General features: G+C 39.4%; 1 protein-coding gene across 5 annotated transcripts in view; it reads right to left on the reverse strand.

Annotated features, from left to right (window-relative positions):
- Positions 1-216: 216 nt before the first annotated feature.
- The window catches only part of CACNA2D1 (calcium voltage-gated channel auxiliary subunit alpha2delta 1), an 857854-nt gene continuing 830464 nt past the window's right edge, over positions 217-27606 (reverse strand). For all 5 annotated transcript variants that reach the window (XM_089685880.1, XM_089685888.1, XM_089685869.1 and 2 more), the window contains one exon: positions 217-7535. In XM_089685880.1, the coding sequence (XP_089542006.1) occupies positions 7419-7535 (117 nt within the window). In that variant the 3' untranslated portion in view covers positions 217-7418. The remainder of the gene's footprint in view (positions 7536-27606) is intronic.

A 27606-nucleotide genomic window follows, 5' to 3' on the forward strand; every position in this document is an offset into this window, starting at 1 on the left:
TGACATATCATTTGAAAAATTGGCACTAGAAGAGTATATTGAGAAGTCAGCAACCTCTGTCTACTGTCATCATTTTTGTCCTCATGTTTTACACTTAGATGGATAAACGTTATTCCTTTACACTTTTGAAAATCCACATTGGATTTAGCCGTTTGATTTATTGGTCCATACTGAAATCTAGTATTACATACAAAAGATAAATAGCTGGGGAAAATATTCACGTTCATTCAAGTATTCTTTAATAAAATGAACAATAAAGGAAGTGTTGTAAAGTGATATTGAGAAATAATACATTGTTGTAGGTCATAGTCTTTCATAACATTTCTGGTTATACACAGTACAATGCAATTTTTTCCCTTTCCCTAAAATATGTTTTTAATTATGAATAAATTATTCTGTGTGATTAAATGATAACCCTTTATTTTCATATACCGGTTTCAACAATATTTGAACACATTTGTCATCATTTATATTCACTTCTTTAACATTATTTACAGTTTCTTTGCAAAATATAGTTTTTAGGTTTAACACAAAAGTGTCAAAAGCAAGAAAAAAGGAAATATAAGGAACAAAGAATGAGTGCTCTAGCACAGCATTGTCTAGTATTTTTTCCATTGTATACATCTATAATTTGTTAATAATTATAGTATATAATATTTGACAAAATAAGGTGCAAAGCATCCAGTTCAGATAGTAAAAGGTAAAATAAAGTTATTCCAATTCTACCAAATAAAACCAGTGGATAGATGCAGTAGAATCATTACATTTGGACACTAAGTAGGTACCTGAAGCACTGTATAGGGTGAATTCATACAAGGTGCTTTTTGCTTTACCAGTAACATGTGTTTAAATAGTTCAGCTCTTTGGATGTACTATGTACAACCAAAGAGTGAAGGGTTAAGCACATTAGCCATCAGCTTGTACTAATATTTTATCAATGTTTGATCTTTTACCTGTGGATGGACCCCTAAACAGCCACAAAAATTGTATGCCTGTATATAAAACTACCAAATTGCAAAAAAACTTGTGTGACCTGTAGTAGTATAAAACAAGATCTTCCTGGTTTGACCACACAAGTTCCAATGAACTTGAATTCTAGCAGCATGGACTCAGTAAGAGCTAATATTAAAATGGCCACTGTAATGCTTTAGCACTTGATGCTATATCCTGTAGATCAGTGGTCTTCAAACTGTGACCCTGGGGCCAGATGTGGTCCTTTGCTTGTCTTTATCCAGCATTTGAATAATTATTCCTGCCTCTGACACCAACAATGGGGCATAAATCCTGCCACTGATGACAATAGGGCGCTATTCCTTCCACTGACACCAAGGATGGGATACTATTCCTCCCACTGACACCAACTATTTCTCCCCCAATACCAAAGATCAGCATTGTTTACTCCCACTGGGCACAGTCTGGCCCCCTAAAGTCTGAAGGACAATAAACTGGTGTCTTTAGAAAGTTTGGAGACCCCTGCTGTAGATAATTGCTAAGAAAAAAGTCAAATGTGTACCACATCTAGCTATCTATAATATCAACTACATATAGCAAATGCACATTCATTATTTCCTCAGAACTTTTCAATTCCAATTATGTTTTTGCTCCACCTGGTTTCTGATCCCAGGATGTGGTAATAAATCCATGCAATTTAATTGACTTTCAGTTTTTAATGTCCAAACTTTGACTAGGGGTAATAGAGTCTTTTATTTAAGGTATTGTATACTCCAACAGCAAAAGGTCACTTTAGAGAAATTTTACCAAGACACAGAGTAAACTTACTAAGGCCAACACTAATGATAAACTAGGAGCAAGATGTACAAATGTAAAAAGCATATAACAATAAATCTTGATTCACAACTAATTAAAAATTAATAAGTTTCAAATGTGTTCAGGTATAACAATGTCAAGTTGAGCTTGCCAAGAAAGGTTTGTTACAATGCAGATACAAATATAAACCACATTCAATGTTTTGGCAGTGATGCTGGCTTTTAATATATAAATTAAAATACAAAAGTTAATATTTCACCCTTTGGCTAGCAGTAACTTCAGTAGATCATGTTTTCCTGTTTTTTTTACAGCACATATAACTACAAAATTTGACACTCAAAATAATATAAATATATATACAAAATAATAAGATGGTCTTGTGTCTACAATGACTTCCAGAAGAACAGATCCCCTTTCATAAAATGACAGCATTAGATTGAGTTACAGATATATAAAAATGTTTGAAAATAGTTTCCGTGTGAAAAACACTCCAGAATGGTATCAATTGTAATCACTTGGATAATACAAAAAATGTAAGTGGTTGTATTTTAATTTACATGTTTTCAGTGGAAGATAAAAGAATGAGCAAACTATAAATTAAATACTGTTTAGAATAGATTATACTACACATTCTCCAAACAACACATATAGAAGACGACTATGAGATAAACTATAAGTTAGCTACAAGGATAGCAGGAACAGCAGAGGGAACTGTGCAATTTGCAACCTTAATGTTTTTGATCATGGACTTGAATATCCTGGCCAAAGCAAATTCAAGAACCTGCAGGCTGCTTCTCATACTTCTTTCCATAAAGTGTTTGGACTGGAAATATATGGTTAAATCCTCAGATGCCTTTGAAGTGAATAACAGCACCCATGGTCAGGACTTTCAAGAAACAAGCAGGAGTTGAGTGAAAGCTGCACACTGAACTCCTGAGTATAGTAGACTAGGACTTGCCCTTTTAAGTGCCAATCAGTCTGCTATTCACAGATGAGGCAACCAAATTTTGAGATGAAAAATATTCATGCAAATGTGTTGCTAGAATACGAGATGCAGATTCATTGAAAGTGGAAAAAACAAATCAAGCTATTGCACATTGCATCTTTATTCTTTTCTCCAGTTTCAATGTGCCTCAGCACGTTATGAGCAATATACAACTCTAATGAACTTATGACAAAAATGCTGGTTACAGTAGTGTCAAAGTAATGTATGTATGTATGTATGAGAGCTAGCTACATGAACTTGATAAATATAATGTACACATAACATAGTCTTTTCATGAATACTAATTCTCCTATTAGTAAAATTACGTATTCATTTTTTTCATACCTCATATTGCAGGTCCTACAAACTAGTAAGTAGCTTAATAGGTATTTCTAGATGCATCCTTCTAATATTTCAGCTTAAACAGCACAGGAGTATGCTGCACTTTTTGTCTTTTGGTCAAAAAGCACCTTTGCAAGCATTTTCATCCATGTTTATGTTTTAAAACCAATATTATTTACCTAGTGGGTACACTAGATACCGCATATTCATTTAGAAAAAAATAGGGTTTGTGGGTTTGTCTCAGTAAACGTTTCTAACAGTCCAGTGATCATATGTGCTCTTACTGAGCATATATGATAGTTTTTTTAAAGCATACATATTACTGCAAATGTCTATATAGAAACTCAAAGGGTAATTTATTCAAGCTTGCAGGAATAACTCCAAAGTATCAATCTTTGCTTTGGAGAACCAGTTGTGTGCATGGAAGACCCACTTTGTTCTTTGTGAACTCAGGTATACTTGATCTGGTATAAAAACTAGAATTTATAAATGGGTGAATTTTAAAACTAAATATGCTGGCTATACCTTGCTGCCTAATAACTCATTGGTTTGCTATATTTAGCAAAAAACACACCACGCAGACTTACCAATGGGGCAGCCTAAAGAGTAAACAGCAGGTGCAGATAAACTGAATAAATGGTGTTGAAGTCAAATTGATCTAAAAGTGCAACATTCTGAAAACATCAACAGTTATTGCAGAATAGGGCTGGGTTTAAAAAGTAACAGTTTGTGTATGAGGGCAAGGCTGAGATTAACTTGTGTATTTTTTATGATTATTTATCACCACAGTGTTTGTGGATGCCAACTACACCTTACACAGCACCACAATAACAGAAGAGGCAACCAACTTGATAGCATAATACCAATTAACAGGAATAATGTAGCTATTAAAACACTCAATACAAATCCATCCATAAGCTGTCTGGGGTTTATTTTTTTTTTACAATATAGTCGTATAATATTTAAATTATGAGGAACTGAAAAAAGTGTCCCAACTTGAAAGCAGACTCTATGAAACAGCATTTTCATAATATTAAATATGCATAGAAATACATTGGACATTATATAGATAACCTTTATAAATTAATGTTTGAGTGTTAAATATCTTCTGTTGGTGATATTGTTTTACAGAGTATAATGTTGTTTTTGTAAACTAAAGGAGGAAAATATACATTTTTGATGACGTGTTTGTGTAGGGCTATAAAACATAAGGTTTATGTTAAAAGGATGCTACAACATTAATATAGACTTAAATGTTCACTGATAATTTATAGTAAACTGACTTTAAGGATTTTATTATAAATAACAGTAATAAAGTATTGTATAGCACAGCATCAATTCGGATAAATTAATAACAATATTCTTAAAATATGGTGCCCAATTTCTAAGTCAATATTAATCAGAAAAATCCCACATAGGAATTCACTGAGTAGTTAAAGTAAACCAGCTTCTACAATTACGCTGTAATTGTTTAGCATAATTAAAACTCAATGCAAAAAGCATAGTATTTTACATTTTGTAGTCTTTATAAGCCAAGGCCTTGGGTGCCATTAATTTTCAAGAAGGTTAACATATTTACAGTGGATTTTTATATTTATATATATTTGTTTTCTTTCTCTTAGATTTTTTTTTTAGCTCTTATTGACTAGTGAGTAACCTGATAATAGGTTTACAAAAACTGAACTGTGTTGCATTACTAGAGGAAAATTTATTTTGCAAAATTACTTGATTCATGATGCAAAACCACCTCTAACATATCCCACCATCTCCTTTTCTACCATGTATTTTAATGGTTCTTAAGTTTTGTTTAAAACTTATTTTCCTAGTTTATGTCTCAAGTTACAACCAAAAATCTACCTAGTGTAGCGTATGCTCAAGCAAAATGTTTAGAGCGGGAAAAGGATAGAACCCCTGTTGGATTTTATTGGAGTTATTTTCCCTCATCTTCACCAGACAAGAAGTGAGGGAACAGATCCAACAGCAGCACAAACATAAATAAACATATATTTTTTTCTAGAGTAGGGGGAGATTAAAACCCCTAACAGCTTTTTATTTCTATAAAATACATCCCTCAACATGCTTTTGTGAGTCCTCAAAAAAGATAATTAGCTTATTGCAATCAACCAACAAAACAAATATGATCCTGACGACCAACAAAGCAGCTGTATTAATAATCCCTTATAAACAAACTAGAACAAATGATTTAACTCAATACAACGCTAAGGGCAAATATATTCCTTTATTAACATTTTTGTGAGATATTGATAAGAGGATACATATGCATTTAGCACTGTATTGAACTAAATCATCTGTTCTTTATATTTTGTTTTTTATTTCTGTCTATGTTGTAGATTTTCCCTCACTTCCTTTTAATAAAACTTGCCGTGACAGTAAACAAAAAGGAAATCTCTTTAATAAACTTCTATACAGCAATAAAAACAAGGCAGGTGTTCTAATGCTTCCCCACACTATGCAAAACTAAAAGTTTTGGTTGGAAATCCACTTTAAAGTAAGTTTGTGCAAAGAAAATATGGAAGCTATTATTGCTGAGATCTCCTGAAAATACCTTCCCCTTGGCTGTCAAGGTGATCCAGTGAGTGATTAACTTTTATACTTTTTAAATCACTGGCCACTGAGCAAGTATAGAAATTAGGTGTTCATATATTGGGTTACTGAGTTACTGAGAAGGTATTGCACGCACCAACAACCAGGCAATTAACATTTTCAGGTCAATAACAGTCTACATATTTCTTTCTGAATGTTTGTTGCTGCTTTAATAACAAGTGTACAGTTAATCTAAATTAATATAAATACAGTCAAAATAGTGATAATTTTATTAAAATATGGTTCACAACTACTTTATTGTTTAGAAAAAAATAAAAAAAAAACACACACAAGATGATCAATGATTTGGAACCTGTCCTGTGGACTAAGAACCCCTGTTTTTTTCCATATATCAGGCAGACTGCACACTGATACCATGCAATGGCATTTACCACTGACGTCAACAAATACACACATATGACACATTTCTGGCACTGCTAAGAATGTCCTAATAATATGTCTGAACAAGCAAGTAACAAATTTCCCTTCCCATTACCACCTGCACCACTACAACATGCATACACTGTTTAGTAAATTTTGTTCTTACAGACCCAATTTTTGTACTGTTTCTTTTTGTGATTACTCTGTTTAATATATAGAATAAATAAATGTTTGTGATACCATACAATACAATGGTATCTTTAGAATACATTCATTTATACTATTTTTACACCATTGCACAGTACCCTAATACGCTTGGTATACTATATGAAAGCAGGTTGATTAGCAACACACTGCAGAGAGCGATCACACAAGAAAAAAAAACACTCATTCAAATTAAAAGCCTAAAGACTACAAAACTCATCCTAACCAATTCATTCTAACAGAACAGAAAATAGCAGCAGCATTAACATGCTAAATACCATTGGTAAGATTCCTAACCAAAATATTTTTGAAGTAAAATCTCTGAGTTCGAAAAGGATTTGGTTAGCATTGATATACAGAATTACATGTACAAAACTATAGTTGTAAAGATTTACACATCACTTAGAGAGTCACAAAGGTCATACTCTCAAATACCCATGAAAATGTGTATGTAGTTAATATACACTATATACTTAAATTTCTATGCCCATAAGACCATTAGAATTTTCTTTCTTCACATTTTTTTTACTCCTATTTAAATGGCGCATCAAGCCATTCAATATACATTATAAGGCATTTCAGTTTTTTTTTTATATTTTTTGATAACTAAACAATATTTATACTTGACTAAACAGGAGCATTTCAGTTTTTTTACATACATTTATATATTAAAAGCAGTAGTTTTTTTTTTCCTAAACACAGTGCACAATAATAAAATAGATTTGATGTACACAAGTGGATGCATAAAGGGCTGGGAGTGCAACAAACTGAAATTCAAAAAAGAAATTCTACAAATCATGTTGTACAGAAGCAATATTAAAGGGAGCCCTTTTACATATAGTCATTGACGATGCAACAAAGATCATCTTAGATTGTTCAATAAAGCACATTGACTGTAGATTTCTGTTCTGATGGCATAGATGATGCAGCATTCTCAGAATTTACCATTAAGGATTTGACACTCTAACATGCAGACTTTGTAGATGCCTCTGTGAATCTCTCACAAATTGATAGTTACAGCATGAACACAGCCATTCTTCCAAGGTCTCAATCAAGTGACCTTTTTTAAGGTAAATCCAGGGTAAATCTTTTGGCAGGATGTTGACATTAGTAATTCATATTTTGGTTTTCAAGGTCATAACTGACAATGCTTGCTACCAGATAAAAGCCAGAGCAGGACAAATTGGATGCCTATCATGGACCATAGTGAAGGTGTCAAGCCAGATACTCCACCGCAATCCCCGTCATCCTCCTACAAGTCAAAAAATAAATATGTGTTACTTCTTCCTTTAACTTTCTTTATTATAAAAATATAATATAATCATACAGTTGTAATGTAAAAAGCTTTTACAATAAAGTGTTTTCTTTTCAGTATCTTATATAGTAGATCAGCAATAACACTGAAAAAAAGACAAATATATTCTTAAGAAAATGTTCACCATAAATAGTTTAAAGTTAAGTTCTCTAACCTTAAGTTGACTAAGTCAGGATGATGGAATCCTTAAAAGGCATTGCTTAAGCAAGCAAATCTATCTTTTATATCTTACCTGTTGGATGGCTCAACAGTTGGCCTAATTTACTAAAAGCAAATAGGATGTTCACTTTGCAAGGGGATTTTCCCTCAGCTTAGTGAATGTGGGGAAAATCCACTTTGCAGGGAATACCATGTGCAAGGAAAATAAAAAAAAACAGAATTGTTGCTTGCGTGAGCTTGGATGACAGAAGACAGCTAAGCTTCACCTCCACTTCCACTGCAAAGTCAGTAGACTGTTTGCCATAAGTACATAAATTCCATTGTCTCTTAAATGGATATTTAACATGTTAGCACAAAGTTGCAGTATATACATTTATACATTTTCCAGTTGCTCAGTTCTTTGAAAGAAACAAGCTCAGCCCAACAGTGCTCTCCAACTCTTCCTGGGGTATGCTATATAGTTAGCAAATTATCTTACATGTTTTAGGTCTGTTCTAGAGCCTTAAACTGAAATTCTTCAGGAATGCAACTGCATAGCATGCCCAAACCACCTCAAAAAAACAGCTACCCTGCACTGAAAACATGCAGATTAATGTAATCCCTCTTGAAAGCAACTGTGACCTCATTAGTCTAACCAGTGCTCTCCCTCTTTCCATAACTTATGATGAAAAGGATCATTAGGTGCCAAAGAACCTTAGCATTTGTGGAGTTTTGCCCACATGATATCATATTTGGAAATGCTGATCATTGCAAAACCTCCAAAAAAGAAGCCTCAAGGGCCCCAAAAATGTGTTACTAATATTAGACAAACCTGGAGTCCCTAGTCACCAACATAAAGAGAAACTGCATAAAAGTACTGCTTATTGTTGACTCAATTGGAATATTGGGTTTGTTTAAATGTATTCATATTGAAAAAACAATAATTCAAAATGGGTTGGTGGTCAGTGCCCTACAATCATTTCTTTATTCAACATAGACATTTCTAAAAACAGAAAAAATCATACCACACGCCACATGTCCTGGGTCACAAACCCCAAAGGGGAGTACCCATCAATAAACTGATCAGTTGGTAGCAATAATATCTTTCTCCATAAATAATGCATATGCTCCATATACAAAATTACAAAGCCTGGTCAGTCACAGGCCTCCTTAAAGGGAACATGCTTTGTATCATATACAGTATAATGCCTCTGCCAAACAAGATCACCATGGATGAAAAATATAATGAAAATCCCATAGATGAAGTAGTGTAGTCCAGGGGAGGGTACTGTAGACTGTCTGAGCCTCCCTCTTTCACTAAACTGCCAATCGAACATGTCATGTTGTAGATGAAAATAGGCAGTCCCAGATAATGCATCAACAAACACATGTAGTCCAGAGGAGGATACTTTTGATAATATAGCTGTATAAGCGTAAAGGTTTCACCTCCCTCTGGAGCCTATTATTAGGGCGCCATCCAGGGGAGAACATAAACCAGGAAAACCTCCCCTCATATATTAATGAATAACATCCTTGTCTGGGGCCCATCCATAGGGGATTCTTGATTTAATTTGGTGATCTTGAAAATGAAACTTCTCCAAATTTGATAAAGTGAAGGAAAAAGAGTAATGTATTATACAGAGTTGAATAACAATAAGGCAATCCATTTTTAGTATGTAATGCTCATTAACAGAGAAGTCTCTTCCAAAGCTTAGCAGAATAATATTCTTAGATAGAGTTAAGCAATGACTGTCAAGCACCTGTGGTAGTGAGCCTTTGTAGAGCACCAACTTGGGGTTCCCCAGGGCGTGGAGTTTAAGCCCCAGCCTGCTTCTTCACCAGAGCCCCTGATGGTGGGGATGGACTTGCAGCAAGTTGGAATCAGGTAGTGGCCCCCAGGTATGCCCAGATGAGGATGTGGAGACCGCTCACATGAGCAGAGTACAATGGGAGGAGACAACAGGAAATCCGATGGACAAGCTGAGGTCAGGACGGGAGGAAAACAAGCACAGTCAGTGAACAAAGCCAGGGTTGGTACACGTGAAGTCAGGTGCAGGATACAGGAGTTTGCAACAAACAGGAGCTCAGAGAACTAAGGAGTTGCTCAGGCAAAGTGGGCTGGACTGAGCATGTCTTATATAAACTAGCAAACTAGGCGACGGGCCAGGAAGTGATGGAAGGGAAGGAAATAAAACCCAGAGAATAGCAGACGATGCTCATAGGTGAGCACAGACAAACAACACATGTGAAAGGAATCAGGAACAGCACTGCAACAAGGAGGTAAGAATACACAAACAAGAAACTGCAGGCTAACTTGTGACAGTATACCCCCTTACGAGGTCTCCCCACTTGTTTAGGGCCAGGCTTAAGGGGAAACTTCTGATGAAAAAATTCCACCAGACGGGGTGCAGAAATATCAGTAGAAGGAATCCAACACCTCTCCTCGGGGCCATATCCCTTCCAGTCAATTAGATACGAAAGCTTCCCTCTGATGAATTTGGAATCCAAGATTTGCTTGACTTCATACTGATCCGAAGTACTCACTATTGGGGAAGGATGACTATGAGGACAGGAAAACTTGTTGATAATGTATGGTCTCAGAAGAGAAACATGGAAAACATTAGGGATTCTCAGATGTGAAGGGAGGCGAAGTTTGAAAGCAACAGGATTGACCTGGCGGAGGATGGAAAATAGACCAATGAAACAAGGAGCAAATTTCATAGACGGTACTCATAGACGGATATTCTTGGTAGAGAGCCAAACCTTGTCACCAGAGAGAAATTTGGGACTCACACGGCGATGGCGATCTGCAGCTACTTTGTATTTAGAAGCTGCCAGACGTAAATTCTTGGAAACCACTGCCCAGATGGAATTGAATGATTTTGTCTCTGCAGTCACAGGCACTACAGAAGAAATGAGAACAGGAAATGGCACAGAAGGATGACGACCATACACAGTGAAAAAAGGAGACTCACCAATACTGGCACTGGCATTGTTATTTAGGGCAAACTCTGCCCAGGGTAGAAAGTCTACCCAATCATCCTGATGGGCCAAAATTAAGGCACAAATGTACCATTCAACACTGTATTGCTAGGGTGACAGTATGTTAAAAAAAAGATAAAAAATAATATAAAAGAATAAAATAAAAATGTTAAACATTTTTTTGAAATATTATAATTTTTGGTTATAAACTAATTTGGGTTATTTTTTTTACTAAAAAGATAGCTGAATAAATTTTGGACAAGATTTATGAAGAAAGATTATTTATTTGCAAAATTTTATAAGTAAAACACTTTTTAAAAAAATTTTTGGACTTTTTCATTTATACAGCAAAAAAATAAAAATCCCAGCGGTGAATAAATACCACCAAAATAAAGTTTTATCTGTCTTAAAAAATGCTAAAAAATTCATATGGGTACAGTGTTGCATTACCGCGCAATTGTCATTCAAAGCGTGACAGCGCTGGACAGGAAGGGGATAAAGTGTCTGGACTTGAAGTAGTTAAGACGGCGGAAAAAGGGAGAAATACTGTAATTATGGATAGGAAAAAATATATAAAAATGTGCAGATGTATTTTGAGCAACAAGGACTGGTAGACCCCATTCCTGATGTAAACTTGGAAAGAGAGAAGGCTCGTTTGTTCGCTATTATAGACCAGACGTATCATGAATGCATTATTGATAAAGAAACAATGGAATTTTAAGAGTTGTATATCCGCGTAGTCCTGTGCTCTATGCTCTCCCAAAGGTTCACAAATCGGTTGAGGACCCTTCTGGCTGACCTACAATCTCTGGAATGGGATTTCTGACTGAGAAATCCAGTGAATACATAGATAGGACCCTCCAGCCTTTCGTGGTAAACAAATTTTTCTATATCGGGGATACCCTGCATCTCCTGACACTTCTGCGTGACCTCACCATTCCCCCAGATACCATTCTCCTTACCCTTGATATCAAAGCCCTTTATTCTTAAATTCCACATTTCAAGGGCCTTCAGGTCATTAAGAAAATATTGAGCAGTAGATCGGTTGGTAAGCACTAACACAGTCAATTTATTGTTGATTTGTTGGAGTTTCTCCTCACTCACAATAAATTTCAGTTTGGTGACAGGACATTCTGCCAGGCTCAGGGCACAGCCATGGGCTCCAAGTGTGCCCCAGCATATGCCAATATTTACTTGGGAGATTGGGAATTGTGGCTGTTTGGGGGGAGGGGGAGCTTCGCCGATGTGTCTGTCCAGGATATTGGCCTGGTACAGATACAATGACGACGTCCTCGTTCTCTGGACAGGCACGATAGAACAGTACCGTGAGAAACTAATTTTTAGACCTAGGGGGAGACTCTCGAGTGATCAGGAAACAATCAAAAGTAATATACAATATACAGAATTATCAGAAAACATAAAGGATATCTATGCCAAGCATTGGCACATTCTCAAGGAGGATTCTTCAGTTGAGAAATATATTAACAACCGTCTGAACCTAATTTATAGAAAGGCCAAATCTCTAGCAGACCTACTGGTCCACAGTGACAATAAATGGTCTCCTCCTAAACTACGTTTGTCACCAGGCATGCATAGATGCAGCTGTTGTGATGTCTGCCCCTCTGTGATGGAGGGTGACAGTTAAACTTTGCCGACCGGCAGGGTCCTCAGGTGCAGGCAGAGAGCCAATTGTGGCATGTCTGGAGTTGTATACATTATTCTCTGTGCCTGCGGATCCTTCTATGTCGGCAAAACTATTCGTACCATCCGCAAGAGATTTCAAGATCACCTTTATGAGATTTCCACCTATCACCTTAAACATAATAGTCCTCAGGTGCAGACAGAGAGCCAATTGTGGCATGTCTGGAGTTGTATACATTATTCTCTGTGCCTGCGGATCCTTCTATGTCGGCAAAACTATTCGTACCATCCGCAAGAGATTTCAAGATCACCTTTATGAGATTTCCACCTATCACCTTAAACATAATAGTGACCCTAAACACCTCCGATGTTGGGTATTGGAGGTTTTCCCCCATGATACAAGGGGGGGAGACTTTGATAAAGTGGTACTCCAACATGAGACGAGGTTAACAGCTTAGAATTTCCTCCAATTACAAACTTTTTCTCCCTTTTTTTATTTTATTTTAATTTACATTTGGGTTTTGTTCTCTTTTTGATCTACATTTTATACGCAAACGCAGGGCTGTGTGGTCTTTGGCACACCATTTTGATATAAAATTTTTTTAGTGATCTGTTTTTAGTGTTGATGTGCTTGTGTGCTATGTGCTGGGTGCTCTCCTGGCCTCCCGCTTTCCTCCTCCTTTTGGGTTCTCTCCTTGTGAGGGGGAAGGATTGGGAATGAGGGGGGAGGCTAGATTGGCCCTCATTAGATAGTTCTTAATGCTGTTTAAATATGCATGTCTATCTGGATTGATTACTATTTATTCACAAATGTCCACTAGATGGTGCACTGGATATCCTATGTAGACTGTATTGCTATTCTAAGTATGTATGCGGACCTTATTCCACTGCGCATGTGCATGATGTCACCCCGCATTCTGTGTCACAACTCAGTTACGCCCCGAGCATGCGCAGTGGAGGCGAAGTGGCCATTTTAGGCACATAGTTCAGAAACAGCATGTCAAACTATTTTGAGCCTATCTCTGAGGCAGCCAATTGTCCCGGCGAAACTGGTCAGGATTGGGATGTTAGCACACTCCCAGGCCCCCTAGAGAACTCTGAATGGATCTCCAAATATTATAAGTACTACAACTCTACCTTAAATGCTCCTCTGATGCTCTAACTTCACTATCTTTGGAAAAAAAAAATGTTTGCTGGTATACTGATATACATTCAAAGGGACTTCCCATATTGTTCTTGCCTTACTCTGCCTAAAAACATAACTCTGCTAATTTTGCAAGAGACTTCTCTACTGATGAATATTATGCATTTAAAGGGAATGCCTCATTATTATGCATTTAAAGAGATTGCCTCACTGTTCTTCAACTCTGCATACAATAGGTCTGCTTCAAATGCTCCTTTGATACTTTAACCTCACTATTTTTTGGGAAAGGAATCTCTTTACTGGTTTGCTGAAATACATTTAAAGGGACTGCCTATACTGTCATTGCTTAACTCTATCTAAGAATATTATTCTGCTAAACTTCGGAAGAGACCTCTCTGTTAATGAGCATTACATACCAAAAAGGGATTGCCTTATTGTTATTCAACTCTGCATAATACATTATTCTTATTCCTTCACTTTATCAAATTTGGAGAAGTTTAATTTTCAAGATCACCAAATTAAATCAAGAATCTTCTATGCATGGGCCCCGGACTCTTAGGCCCTGATTCACTATTGGGCGTGGGCGCATATTTATGGGCTTAAGCCCAATTTTCATGGGCGTCTGTCATTTTTTACCCTGCAACCTAATTCACTATTGAGCAGAGCCCATAAGCAGATGCCCAATCTAATTCACAAAAAGACACACGCCCGAAATCAGACTCACAAAACAGACTTGCTAAGAAGCAAGTCTAAAACCATGAAAAATCACTGCAGAGACATGTTCACTTAGAAATTTGCTTTGCCAAATATCAGGACTTCACTTTAAACAATATCTGCTATTTCCAAAAAAATTAAAAATGTGTTAAAAATCGTTTTTTTCAAGGAAATCGACACAGTAAAAATCTAGAAGCCCGTGCAGTGTCTTTGGCAGATACAACTGAGCATGTGCAGAACACATTTTAGACTTCTGCCATGGGCGTTTGCTTTTTAGCCACTGACTAATAGTGAATCTGATTGTGGATTCCTCTGAGAGCCGGCACTCGCTCGCGACTATTGTGTTTAATAAACAGCACTCGGCATATCTTCATGTAATCTAATTAGATTTCCTTAGTTCTAGTGATTCTATTTTTGTTTCTTATCCTTTATAATTATTTCTGTAATGATTTTACTTATTTCAAAGGTCTAGATAATATTTATTTTGACAGCTGAATGTAAAAATAAAGGTCCACAATAAAAAAAAAAAAAAAAAAAAACAGCGTGGGTCCCCCCTCTCATCCATACCAAGCCCTTCAGGTCTGGTATGGATATTAAGGGGGAACTTCACGCTGAAATTTAAAAAAAAAAACAGCGTGGGTCCCCCTCAATATCCATACCAGACCCTTATCCGAGCATGCAGCCCGGCAGGTCAGGAAAGGGGGGGGACGAGCGAGCGCCCCCCCCCCTCCTGAACCATACCAGGCCACATGCCCTCAACATGGGGGGGTGCTTTGAGGCAGGGGGGCTCCCCCCCCCAAAGCACCTTGTCCCCATGTTGATGAGGACAAGGGCCTCTTCCCCACAACCCTGGCCGGTGGTTGTGGGGGTCTGCGGGCGGGGGGCTTATCAGAATCTGGAAGCCCCCTTTAACAAGGGGGCCCCCAGATCCCGGCCCCCCCCCTACGTGAACGAGTCTGCGGTAGATGCTCCCGCAGACTCCTTCACAAAAAAAAAAAGTGTGGTGTAAAAAAAACACAGTACAGGGTCTTTGACAAGTCCTTTATTAAAACAATGTCCCCCGAAGTAGATCCAACGTCAATCACGGCGGCGGCGGCAGGGACCCGAAAAAAGAAAAAAAAAAAAAGGTTCCGCTCCCGTCGGAGGCTTCCAGCCATGTGAAGAAGAGGCTAGCTGACAGTTCTTATATAGGTATGGGGCGGGGCCAGCCGGGCACATCATCCCCGCCCCTTACCTATTTGAGAAATGTCACCCTGTCTCTCCGCTGAGGCTAACTAGCTGAATGCAGGAGACAGTCTGACATTTCTTATATAGCTATGGGGCGGGGCCAGCCGGGGACATCATCCGAGTGACCCGCCCCATGTCACATGCTTGCTGTTCCCGGCTGGCCCCGCCCCATAGCTATATAAGAAATGTCAGACTGTCTCCTGCATTCAGCTAGTTAGCCTCAGCGGAGAGACAGGGTGACATTTCTCAAATAGGTAAGGGGCGGGGATGATGTGCCCGGCTGGCCCCGCCCCATACCTATATAAGAACTGTCAGCTAGCCTCTTCTTCACAAGGCTGGGAGCCTCCGACGGGAGCGGAACCTTTTTTTTTTTCTTTTTTCGGGTCCCTGCCGCCGCCGCCGTGATTGACGTTGGATCTACTTCGGGGGACATTGTTTTAATAAAGGACTTGTCAAAGACCCTGTACTGTGTTTTTTTTACACCACACTTAGTTTTTTTGTGAAGGAGTCTGCGGGACCATGTACCGCAGACTCGTTCACGTAGGGGGGGGGGCGGGATCTGGGGGCCCCCTTGTTAAAGGGGGCTTCCAGATTCTGATAAGCCCCCCGCCCGCAGACCCCCACAACCACCGGCCAGGGTTGTGGGGAAGAGGCCCTTGTCCTCATCAACATGGGGACAAGGTGCTTTGGGGGGGGAGCCCCCCCTGCCTCAAAGCACCCCCCCATGTTGAGGGCATGTGGCCTGGTATGGTTCAGGAGGGGGGGGGGGCGCTCGCTCGTCCCCCCCCTTTCCTGACCTGCCGGGCTGCATGCTCGGATAAGGGTCTGGTATGGATATTGAGGGGGACCCACGCTGTTTTTTTTTTAAATTTCAGCATGGAGTTCCCCCTTAATACCCATACCAGACCTGAAGGGCTTGGTAAGGATGAGAGGGGGGGACCCACGCTGTTTTTTTTATTATTTATTTAATTCACGGAAATAATTTAAAATTCAGCTGTCAGTGGGAAACCCCGATGACAGCTGAAACATTCCTTCTGTCCCTGCAGAGAGCTCCGCTATTATATTTGACATTAAAAAGTATAGAGACTGCAACATTGTATCCATTTGTATCCATTCCGGATATAGATGTTTTTATTCGGATACAAATAGATACAATGTTGCAACCTTTATACTTTTTAATGTCAAATATAATAGCGCAGCTCTCTGCAGGGACAGAAGTAATTACTTCGCTATTATATTTGCAGGCCGTAGATGGGGCGAAAATCGAACAATTTTTTTGCCATTGGTGGTAACGTCGGCCCATTGAACAACCGATTTTTTTTTTTTAAAACGGTCAGTTTTCGCCCCATCTAAGGCCTGCATTTTTCTTTTTCTTATTCTTTTTTTTTATTCTTTTTCTTGCAGGTCATGGCTCATGTGCAGATTATTTATCTGTTAAAAGATCAGCCAATTTGCCGATCATTGCAGCTAAAATCGGCCGATCTGCAAAATCGGCCAATTTTTATCCAAATTTACCAATTAAAAAAAGTTGCAAAATCCCCAAAAATGGCTGACCAATTAACCCACTAACGGGCTGAAAATCAGCCGATTTTTTTTGCGGACGATTTTAGACCCATGTAAAGCAGGCCATAGATGGGTCTAAAATCGGCCGATTTTTCTGCCGAAAAGAAAATCGAACGATTTTCGGGCCGTTAGTGGGTTAATTGGTCAGCTGTTTTTCGGGATTTTGGCACATTTTTTTTATCAGTAAATTTGGAACAAAAAATTTTCAACTTTACTGGTAAACAAAATATGCTAAAATCCCAAAAAATGGCTGACCAATTATCCCAATAACGGAAGAGGCCCTTGTCCCCATTAACATGGGGACAAGGTGCTTTGGGGGGGAGCCCCCCTTCCCCAAAGCACCCCCCCATGTTGAAGGCAGGTGGCCTGGTATAGTTCAGGAGGGGGGGCGCTCGCTCGTCCCCCCCCCTTTCCTGACCTGCCGGGCTGCATGCTCGGATAAGGGTCTGGTATGGATTTTGGGGGGATCCCCAAGCTGTTTTTTTTTATTTCAGCGTGGAGTTCCCCCTTAATATCCATACCAGATCCGAAGGGCTTGGTATGGATGGGAGGGGGGACCCCACGCTTTTTTTTTTTTTTTTTACATTCAGCTGTCAGTGGGGAACCCCGCTGACAGTTGAAACATTAACACATGGCTGTCGCTCCTACAATCCCGCATGAGTTATGTTATCAACTCATGCAGCATTTTAGTAGCGAAAACCAATGCAGCGCTCATGTTTCAGCTGTCGGCGGAGTTCCCCACTGACAGTTGATGTAAAAGTATTGCAGGGAATTATAAACAATTTGTAAAAAACCCGGCATGGGGTCCCCCCTCCCATCCATACTAAGCCCTTCGGGTCTCGTATGGATGTTAAGGGGTAACTCCACGCTGAAATTAAATAAAAAACAGCATGGGGTACCCCCCAAAATCCATAACAGATACTTATCTGAGCATGCAGCCCAGCAGGTCAGGAAAGGGGGGGGGGACAAGCGAGCGCCTCCCCCCCTCCTGAACCATACCAGGCCACATGCCCATACCAAATTATTCAAACATTTGTAAACAGACCAATTAACTGAAATGGTTTGGCATTTGTACCCCAAATATGACGTTCCCTGAGGCATTGGTAAACCGAGGTACGCCTGTATTAGTATTGCAATCCTTTGTATTGGGTTACATAGAACCATCATACATGTGAATTGGCAACATAGCACAACATTTGTGTCACATTGGAGATATCTGGTAGTTACACTGAACTTGCCCAGGGACCTAAGATTGATTCACAGCACAGAAATACAGGCTGGATTAGCAATGTAGCTCCGTGGATTAGTGGTTAGCACTACTGCCTCACAACTCTAGGGTTGTCGGTTTGAATTCCAACCACGGCAAGGAAGTAGTATGATCTCCGTGTGTGGCTGTCTTCAAATAGATGTTCTGGCAACATCTTTGCTTTCTGTCTAAGTGATCCCTAAAATGTGAATTAGAATGAGGCCTTGTCTGTTGAAACACCTTCAAAGCTGCACCTTATGTGAATGTCATACAATGGGGTAAGATAAGAGCCTGGAGCACTAATAGATTTGATAATGATGGTTTACACTCAACCCACTTTTGTGAAGGATTTGGCAAGCAAAGAGCTGACAGAGAGAGAGAAGAGCGAGCCAGTGAGATGAAGAAGAGTGAGCGAGAAAAACATACTCAAGAGTGATAAAGAGAGACATACAGAAGAGTGAGCGAGAGAGAAGAGCGAGCCAGTGAGACAAAGAAGAGTGAGCGAGAGAGAAAAGACTTGGTTGGTGAATCCACACATCAAACTTGTCACAAATACTGGTATGGATTTTTCCACCAAATGCAAAGCAGACCGCACGCCTTTAAAGATTTATTTCCTTTGTTAATTCTCCTGCTTCGTTCACACTATATGCAAATGAAAATTACTGTTTAAGTTGCCAATTTTACTGTGTTTTCTAGAGAATTACTAACTAGTTGTGTTTTCAATTGTGTGTAGCATTGCGATTTCTATTTGAGTCTAGATGTTAAATTGCTAATAAATGGCCAAAATCTTCAAATACCTTTGAACTCTCACTGCAACAAATGGCGTACGTTAATACACTCACATTCACATTCATTATATCCAATATCAGGTACCATGTCAACTCACAAATCGCACCTGAAATTGCACACCCTGGATGCGACTTGTCATGCGATTGGCATGGCCAGCAACTTGCCCTTTGCATGGCAAATTGCACACAATGTTACTGGGGGCTAACACCACTGTCACATCTAATCCGATGCGGCAATTGCCCAACTTACAGTGAAGTTGCACGAGTTCACAATCCAATTGGATGTGAACAGAGCCTACAGTGGCCAATAGGGTGCGACTTGGTCTACGATTTGCAAGTCGCCTGTCATGCCAATTGCATGGCAATCGCAAACAATGTTACTGGGGGCTACCCGGTCACATTAAAGCAGATTTCTAAGTGGTGTTATTGACACCACAGTCACATCATGTGACTTGCATAGAAGTTGCATGATTTCAAAGTTAGGGTACATGGTGATTTCAAGTGCAATTTGCAAGACAATCGACACCGATCTCTCAGCAAATTGCATGAAAAGTAGTGTATTCATTACTCTATTATTACTTGCGGCTCCAACCAAGTTTGAACCACAACAATATGAACGCTCCAATAGCGTGCACATTGAGTGGGACATGGCATGTGATTTGCACAACATGCAAGTTGTAAATCGTCTGCAAAGTCGCACCCTATTGTCTGCTATTAGAGTGACCACATGGGTGCGTTTCAAACACTGATTTCTATAGTAGTACATGTACTACTTTAGTGGCAATTTGCATAGAGATCTGTGTCAGATGTCTTGAAAATTGCATTAAAATGGTCAACTTTACTGTAAGTCGCAGGATTTGTAAATCAGCTTTGCCCAGAGTGTAATGTTTGGTGATGTTTGATTTCTGGAGTGTTTTGCCAATTGATGGGAAATTCACCATACTAGTCAAATCGATTTGTCATTTTCAGTATTGCATACAAGATGTGGTCATGTGACTGTCTTAACTCATGCGAGAATCTGGAGGGAATTGTGACCATAGTAGCAATAAAGGTTCCAATTGGGGTTCCCTTTCACATCCCTGCTCAATGTTCTGTTATATGCTGCACACGTACATTTCACTGTATATTTCTTTCTGATTTGTGGGGCCTGTATACCAAGGGTTAATGCAGGTAGGAAGCGGATTCATCAGGTGAAAACACTTTCACTGACCAAATTAAGGTCAGTGGTGGGTGTGGCTTCATTGGGTGTGGGGCCTTGTTTGGCGTGCTCCAAATACAACCTAGTTTATATAAAGATGTGCAGTAGGGAGTGATTTGGCCTGTTACTAGGCCGGGTGGTTTGTGACTAAGTCCTTGCTTGTAGTGGTTTGGGGGAAGAAGAGATTTTGTGCTGAATTGCCCCAGACACCACCCAGGCTGTGTTTGGAAGTGGGCTGGAAATGTTTGCATATTTTTGGCCTTGTAAAGTGTTTGTGTGTTATTGCACAATGATTGTGTTTTTTCTCTTTGCATTGAAAGCCTCACACATGTCAATCGTTTTGTTTAAAATCTGCTCTTGTTTTAATTTTGCTTGCTTATTTAGACTCCAATGCATTTTTCTGACAAACCTGCTGACAAATGTATGTGTAGGGGATTTGTAGAGGTGGGAGGGGATTTGTAGAGGTGGGAGGGTTTTTTTTCACATGCTTTGTTTTCTTGATATTTTGATCTGAAGACTTTTTTTTTTGAATGGATCTTTATACTACGTGATTGTGTAAGTAAATCCTATGTGCATGAAAATGTTACTTGATTCATCTTCCCCTTTGTTTCCTGCTATAACCTGTGCACACACAGTTCACTAGAAGTATCTTTAGATTGTAAGCTCTTATGAGCAGGAGTGTTTTATTTTTGCCACATCAATCCTATTTTTGTGACTCACCAAGATATTGACTGTACCTACTTGTTCCTGCTGACCAAATAAATGACGATATATTTGATCAATAAATATTTGACCGATGTTTTTGTGTTTATTTTATGTTCAATATATGAACAACCTTAATAGTTACTTTGTATACTTATATAATCTGCTCAAATGTAGCTTGTAAGAGCGTGAATATGCAAGTGTGTGCAAACTGGCTTTTTCAAAACCAAAAAAAAAAAACCCACTTGCACCACAATATTATGTACTAATGAATGTCACATTCACTGTGCAGCCAGCTACAGGTTTTCTACAATTCGATTTACAGTAATAAAATAGTCCACACTTTGTTGATTTTTAGCCTTTGGCAACAAATATTAGCCAAGGTTAAAAAAAACAAATCAATAAGAAACACACATTTGCGAAAGCTATCATAGCCGCACATAAAAATGCGCGATTGCAAACAAATAAGCACCAAACAGGTGTCCGCATGGCGCATGAACGGCTATCCTGGAAGTCCGTCATCACGTGCGTGCGCACCCGGAAGTGGTTGTGGGGAGTGTAAGTGGATGACAAGTGGTTGGAGGTTTTGTGTTGGTTGAAAATTTTGATAACCTTATTGGCATTTGGACATGGCGAGAGCACAGTTATCAACTGAGGAGATGATCCTTATATGTACAGTAAGTGTGGCCATTGCAAACATGTTTATAACATGTGAGGGACAGGTAATTCCAATTTTGTGGGTGGGGCCTAGCAGAATCTCACTTGGTGCACATGCTACTTATCTGTACATTAGCTCCTGGGTATTGATGGGTCAATGATATTAACCACTTGCCTACTGGGTACTCCTACCCCCTTCCTGTCCTGGCCAATTTTCATCTTTCTGCACTGTTACCCTTTGAATGACAATTGTGCGGTCATGCCACATTGTACCCATCTTAAATTTATATCAGTTTTTTCAGACAAATAGAGCTTTCTTTGGGTGGTATTGACTTGCTGCTGTGTGTTTTACTTTTTGCTCGATAAACCACAAAATAGCTCATAATGAATAAAAGTCTGTTTATATTATAACATTTGGTAAACTGGTAATTTAGCAACACTGATGTGCGTTGATGAGGCAGCACTGGTGGGTGGCACTGCTGGCCACAGGTGGGCGTAACTGTTGGGTGGCACTGGTGGGCACTGATCATCGGGGCCGACCCCTGCTTTGATAACTGCTGGTTCTCGGCAGTACTTTCCACACATTCTGATAGCGTGATGAAAGTGCAGCCAAGACCCGGCAAATGCATTTCCCGGTGATCAGCGTGTCATTGGACATGGCTGATCACATGGTAAAAAGCCGCTGTGATTGGCCTTTACCACATCACGTGATCAGCTGTGTCCTTAGGACACAGCAATCACGGAGAGCGCGTTCTGCCAGGATGTCATATGACACCCTCCCAGAGCTGCCTGGATGCAGTGTAGCGTTATTCGGCTATCTGCGGTCGCCCAATAGGTAACCAGCTAGGCCTTCATGGCTAATCTTTGAATATCTGGACATGTATACTGCGTATAATGCATTACATTCTACAATGTGTTGGTGTACATGGTATTACAGTGTGCAATGCGTTGCTGGATTCTGCATGACAGTGGACAGCGTATCACAGTGTGCAATGCGTAGCTCCATCCTGCATGACAGTGTACAGTGCATTACAGTCTACAATGTGTGGGTGTACACGGTATCACAGTGTGCAATGCGTTGCTCCATCCTGCATGATAGTGTACAGTGCATTACAGTCTACAATGTGTGGGTGTACACGGTATTACAGTGTATTACAGTGTGCAATGCGTTGTACACTGCAGTGTGCACTAAAGCATTTTACACTCATGCACTGTACACACTAACGCATTTTACACTCATGCACTGTACACACTAACGTATTTGACATTTTTAGTGTGCAATGCGTTAGTGTGCAATGCCTTGGACAGTACAATACATGTGCATACCCTGAAAAAGGGTCCTGCACATTTTTGGCCCGGATGCGGTGCAATTTGACGTGTGCAAAATGTTTGTCTCTAATTGCAACGCACACAAATTGCATGTGATTTGCCCAGGAGTGCGGTGTTAGACCACAATGCATGTATGTGAAGCCAGAATAAAAGGATGTGGATTTTGTCTACTTTTACTTGCGCATGTTAACATTATGTAAGTGCATTTTTTTTCTGTTTAACATGCTATAGAAATGCAACATGCATTTGGATGGAGTGTTTTTATATGTGCATTTTGGAAGTATTCTAAACACACATTGACCCTAGGGCCACACCATATCTTATGCAGGCCATAGATGGGTCGAAAATTGGCCGATTTTTCGTCCGAAAATAAAATCGGCCGATTTTCGGATCGTTAGTGGGCTATTTGTTCGGCCGTTTTTCGGTATTTTGGCAGATTTTTTTTTTCAGTAAAGTTGGAAAAAAAAATGGCCGAATTTGCCGATCGGCCGATTTTCGCGGCAATGATGGGCAAATTGGCCGATTTTTTACTGATAAAAAATCTGCACATGAGCAGTGACCTGCAAGAGGAAGACAAAAAGAAGAAAAAGAAGAAGAGGATGAAGAAGAGGATGATGATGAAGAAGAAGAAGAGGATGATGATGATGAAAAAGAAGAAGAGGATGAAGAAGAAGAAGAAGAAGAGGATGATGATGAAGAAGAAGAAGAAGAGGATGATGAGGATGATGAAGAAGAAGAGGATGATGATGATGAAGAAGAAGAGGATGATGATGAAGAAGAAGAAGAAGAGGATGATGATGATGATGAAGAAGAAGAAGATGAAGAAGAGGATGATGATGAAGAGGATGATGATGATGATGATGAAGAAGAAGAGGATGATGATGATGATGAAGAAGAAGAGGATGATGATGATGATGATGATGAAGAAGAAGAGGATGATGATGATGAAGAAGAAGAGGATGATGATGATGAAGAAGAAGAAGAAGAAGAAGAAGAGGATGATGAAGAAGAAGAAGAAGAGGATGATGATGATGATGAAGAGGATGATGATGAAGAAGAAGAGGATGATGATGAAGAAGAAGAAGAAGATGATGATGAAGAGGAGGATGATGATGAAGAAGAATAAGAGGATGATGATGAAGAAGAAGAAGAAGAAGAGGATGATGATGATCAAGATGATGAAGAAGAAGAGGATGAAGAAGAAGAGGATGAAGATGATGAAGAAGAAGAGGATGAAGAAGAAGAGGATGATGATGAAGAAGAAGAAGAGGATGATGATGAAAAAGAAGAAGAGGATGATGATGAAAAAGAAGAAGAGGATGATGATGAAGAAGAAGAAGAAGAAGAAGGATGAAAAATGAGAGGAATTCCAGTATGGCAAAAAGTGTCCCTGCAGAGAGCTCCGCTATTTCTTTGACAGTTCCTTGACATTTACAGCGGTTGCAACATTGTATCTATTTGTTTCCGAATAAAAACATCTGTATCCTAAATGGATACAAATAGATACATTGTTGCAACCGCTGTAAATGTCAAGGAACTGTCAAAGAAATAGCGGAGCTCTCTGCAGAGACACTTTTTGCTGGCTGTAGACGGGATGAAAATCGGCCGATTTTTTTTTTACCATTGCTGGCAACGTCGGCCGCTTGAACAACCAATTTTTCATTTTTTAAAAGAAAAATCGGCCGTTTTTCTCCCCGTCTATGGTCTGCATAAGCATTAGTGTGCCTGGGGGAGGGGGGGGACCTTTGGCCTTTCCAAACACAGTAGATGCTCCAAGAATGTTTCCTTGAACTCTTGAAATGGTTAAAAAGGAAAGACACTCTAGATAGCCTGCACTGAGAATTGACTGTCATGATGACGTGTCAATGATTATTTGCTCTCATTTTTCAGGAGTGGTACTGCTTGCGGTTGAAGCTGGTAGAAATCCACCTTCACGTCCTCTACTCACCTTCACTCGTGGCCAGTGGATATTTTGTGGCTGCAGGCAAGAACTGGCATCGAGGACCTGCATAATGACCCTGGCATGCCAGAGGTGGTTTGGAAGCAGCACAGCAATTTGACCATCCCTTTCCTCTATGTTGGTTTTAGGGGTGCAGAATTGCTTCTCGTTCGTGAACGGACTGTCGCCGGATATCAGAGTCCCCATATTTTCAAGATATGTTTTAGCCATGTTGGCTTATTTTTATGTTATTTTCCAAGTGTGTCGCACCTAACCGCACAGTAGTGTGGTGCCATGCGTATTTGTGGCTGTGAATGGGGCTGTTTTTAATAGACGTGTGTAGGTGTAACAACGTTTTCATCATGGTACCTGCGCACATCTACATAGGGCATTGCATTTCTTTGCTGTGCTGGAAAATGTGTGTTCTTGCATGCGTTTCTGCACCACCAATGGTGTGAACAAGTCCTAAGGGCTGGTTCACACTATAGAAACAGTCTAGATGTGTTCCTGATGGGTTTTTTTCATGCCCTTTTGGCATGCATGTTTAGTGTGTTCCAGTACATTTTGAATGCGTTTTGGACATGTTTACATTGCATTTTTATATCCCTTCCACTTATTTTTTTCTATTTTCTTTGTATTCAATGTAGTTAGGGACATGTGCGTTTTAGTACATTCAAGGACGTTTCAATGTGTTCCAGTACAGTTCTGTGCAGAAACAATGCAGCGTGGTCAACTTTGTTTACAGCACCTGCAATGCACTGAAAATGCAAGTGCTGATGTGAACTATGACATTGACAACCATATAACCTTCTTTCTGTGCGTTTGTGATGCCGAAAAAGCAACTGAAACACATGTAGTGTGAACTGGCCCTAAAGTTTATTAGAGGTCAGGGAACGGGACTGACCAGGAATTGTGAATTCACTCAGACTAGTGGTGAGATACAATCAGCAATTGTATAATAATGTGAGATCTGAGCTGTAGCTGATAGAAAATGAGACACATTCACTTGATCAGTAAATAGATAGTTAAAGAGTGGGGCGGTGATCCATAGATTTGCATATGGGACAGGTGATGGCGGGGTGGGGGAGGGGGTCAAGTTGTATAAGGAGACAGATTTAAAAGAGAAAAATGTTACAATGAAATATACAGGGCATGAAAATGGCACATTTCCTAATTGGCAGAAGAACAGTACGCAAGTAACATTCATCCACTTTCTAGTCATTAGGCAAAATCATAATTGTTTGATCAATATTCCTGGCACTGACACAACCCAGAAAATTGATCTCCATTTTTTAGGATGTAGCCATGACCGGGATTAGAACCCATGACCCAAGTGCTGTAAGTTCTGAGCTCTAACCACTAAACCACTGTGGGAGACACAGTTTGAGCTATAATGTAGAATAGTTACATTGTTTGAAAATGATAGAGCGAGCGCTGGTCAAATGATATAGACTAGTAAAATGGTATTACACAAGATAAATATAACCACGAACAGTAGTGCATGAACTCGTGAAAGGTCATCCACCCCTGTGACAGTGTACTACACTATTGAGCACCTTTCTGGCTCCTGTGGCTGAGCTAATTCCTCCCCAGGACCATTTGGGCACCCACCCTGATGGATGGATGGATGGAGCTGGATGACTAACCCATAACTGCCAGCATACCGCTGCACCCCCAGATGTGTGGAGTGTATAACCCATACACATTAATACTTTTGTTCTGGTGAGTGTAGACCAGTCCCAAGGGTGGTTTACCTTTCACAAGTTCATGCACTACTGTCCGTCACGGAGAGACCACACGTGCCATTCATAGGCACTCTCTGAGTTGGTACTCTCACACGAAGGACATTCCATTATTCAGGAATGATTCTATGAACTTATTTTAGCACCATTTACAATATTACATCATTGTTGCAATTCTTTGCACTTTTTGGTTTTTACATGCGTTCATTATTGATCACATGCATTTATAGCGCTGCACTTGTCTTTACCATAGAATAGTTACGTGATTAAAGAGAATGAAGATATATAATTATATTGGGAAATTAGAAGTATATAAATTATTTGAGATATAAGTGTGTAAATGTTTAACATTTGAGTACAGAATGTATGACATTCATTAGTAAATGCATTAGTTTCCTGATCATTTTGGAGACACAGCAAGAAAATAAATAGAAGAAAATAGAAAATTCTAATACAGGTGTACATGTGTATTTATAACATTCTAAGAATTATTTTGCCATCATGAAAACGCCAATGTAAATAAAGCCCGCGCTTGTGCGCCATCTAGCGAACATATCCGGTATTGCACCTAAAAATGTGCCAGTGATAGCAAAGTAGTCAATAGACGCTCGTCAATGAGCTTGCTAGACGCTGGTCAGACGACTGATTGATTGACCGGAGTCTGCCTGAATGGTCAGTCTCTGCTATTACACTCACATCTTAGTGAATCAGGGCCTTACAGTCTACAGTACCCTCCTCTGGACTACACTATTTAATCTACGGCATTTTCACTGTATTTTCCATTCATGGTGATCTTGTTTGGCAGAGACATTATATATGATACAGAACGTGTTCCCTTTAAGGAGGCCTGTGAATGACCAGGCTTTGTAATTTTGTATATGGAGCATATGCATTATTTATGGATAAAGATATTATTGTTACCAACTGATCTGTTTATTGATGGGTACTCCCCTTTGGGAGTTATCACCCGGGACTTGTGGAGTGTGGTATGATTTTTT

The sequence above is a fragment of the Staurois parvus genome, unplaced genomic scaffold (assembly GCF_062004578.1).
Source record: "Staurois parvus isolate SC_StPar_1 unplaced genomic scaffold, SC_StPar_1.0 ptg000019l, whole genome shotgun sequence".
Lineage (NCBI taxonomy): Eukaryota > Metazoa > Chordata > Amphibia > Anura > Ranidae > Staurois > Staurois parvus.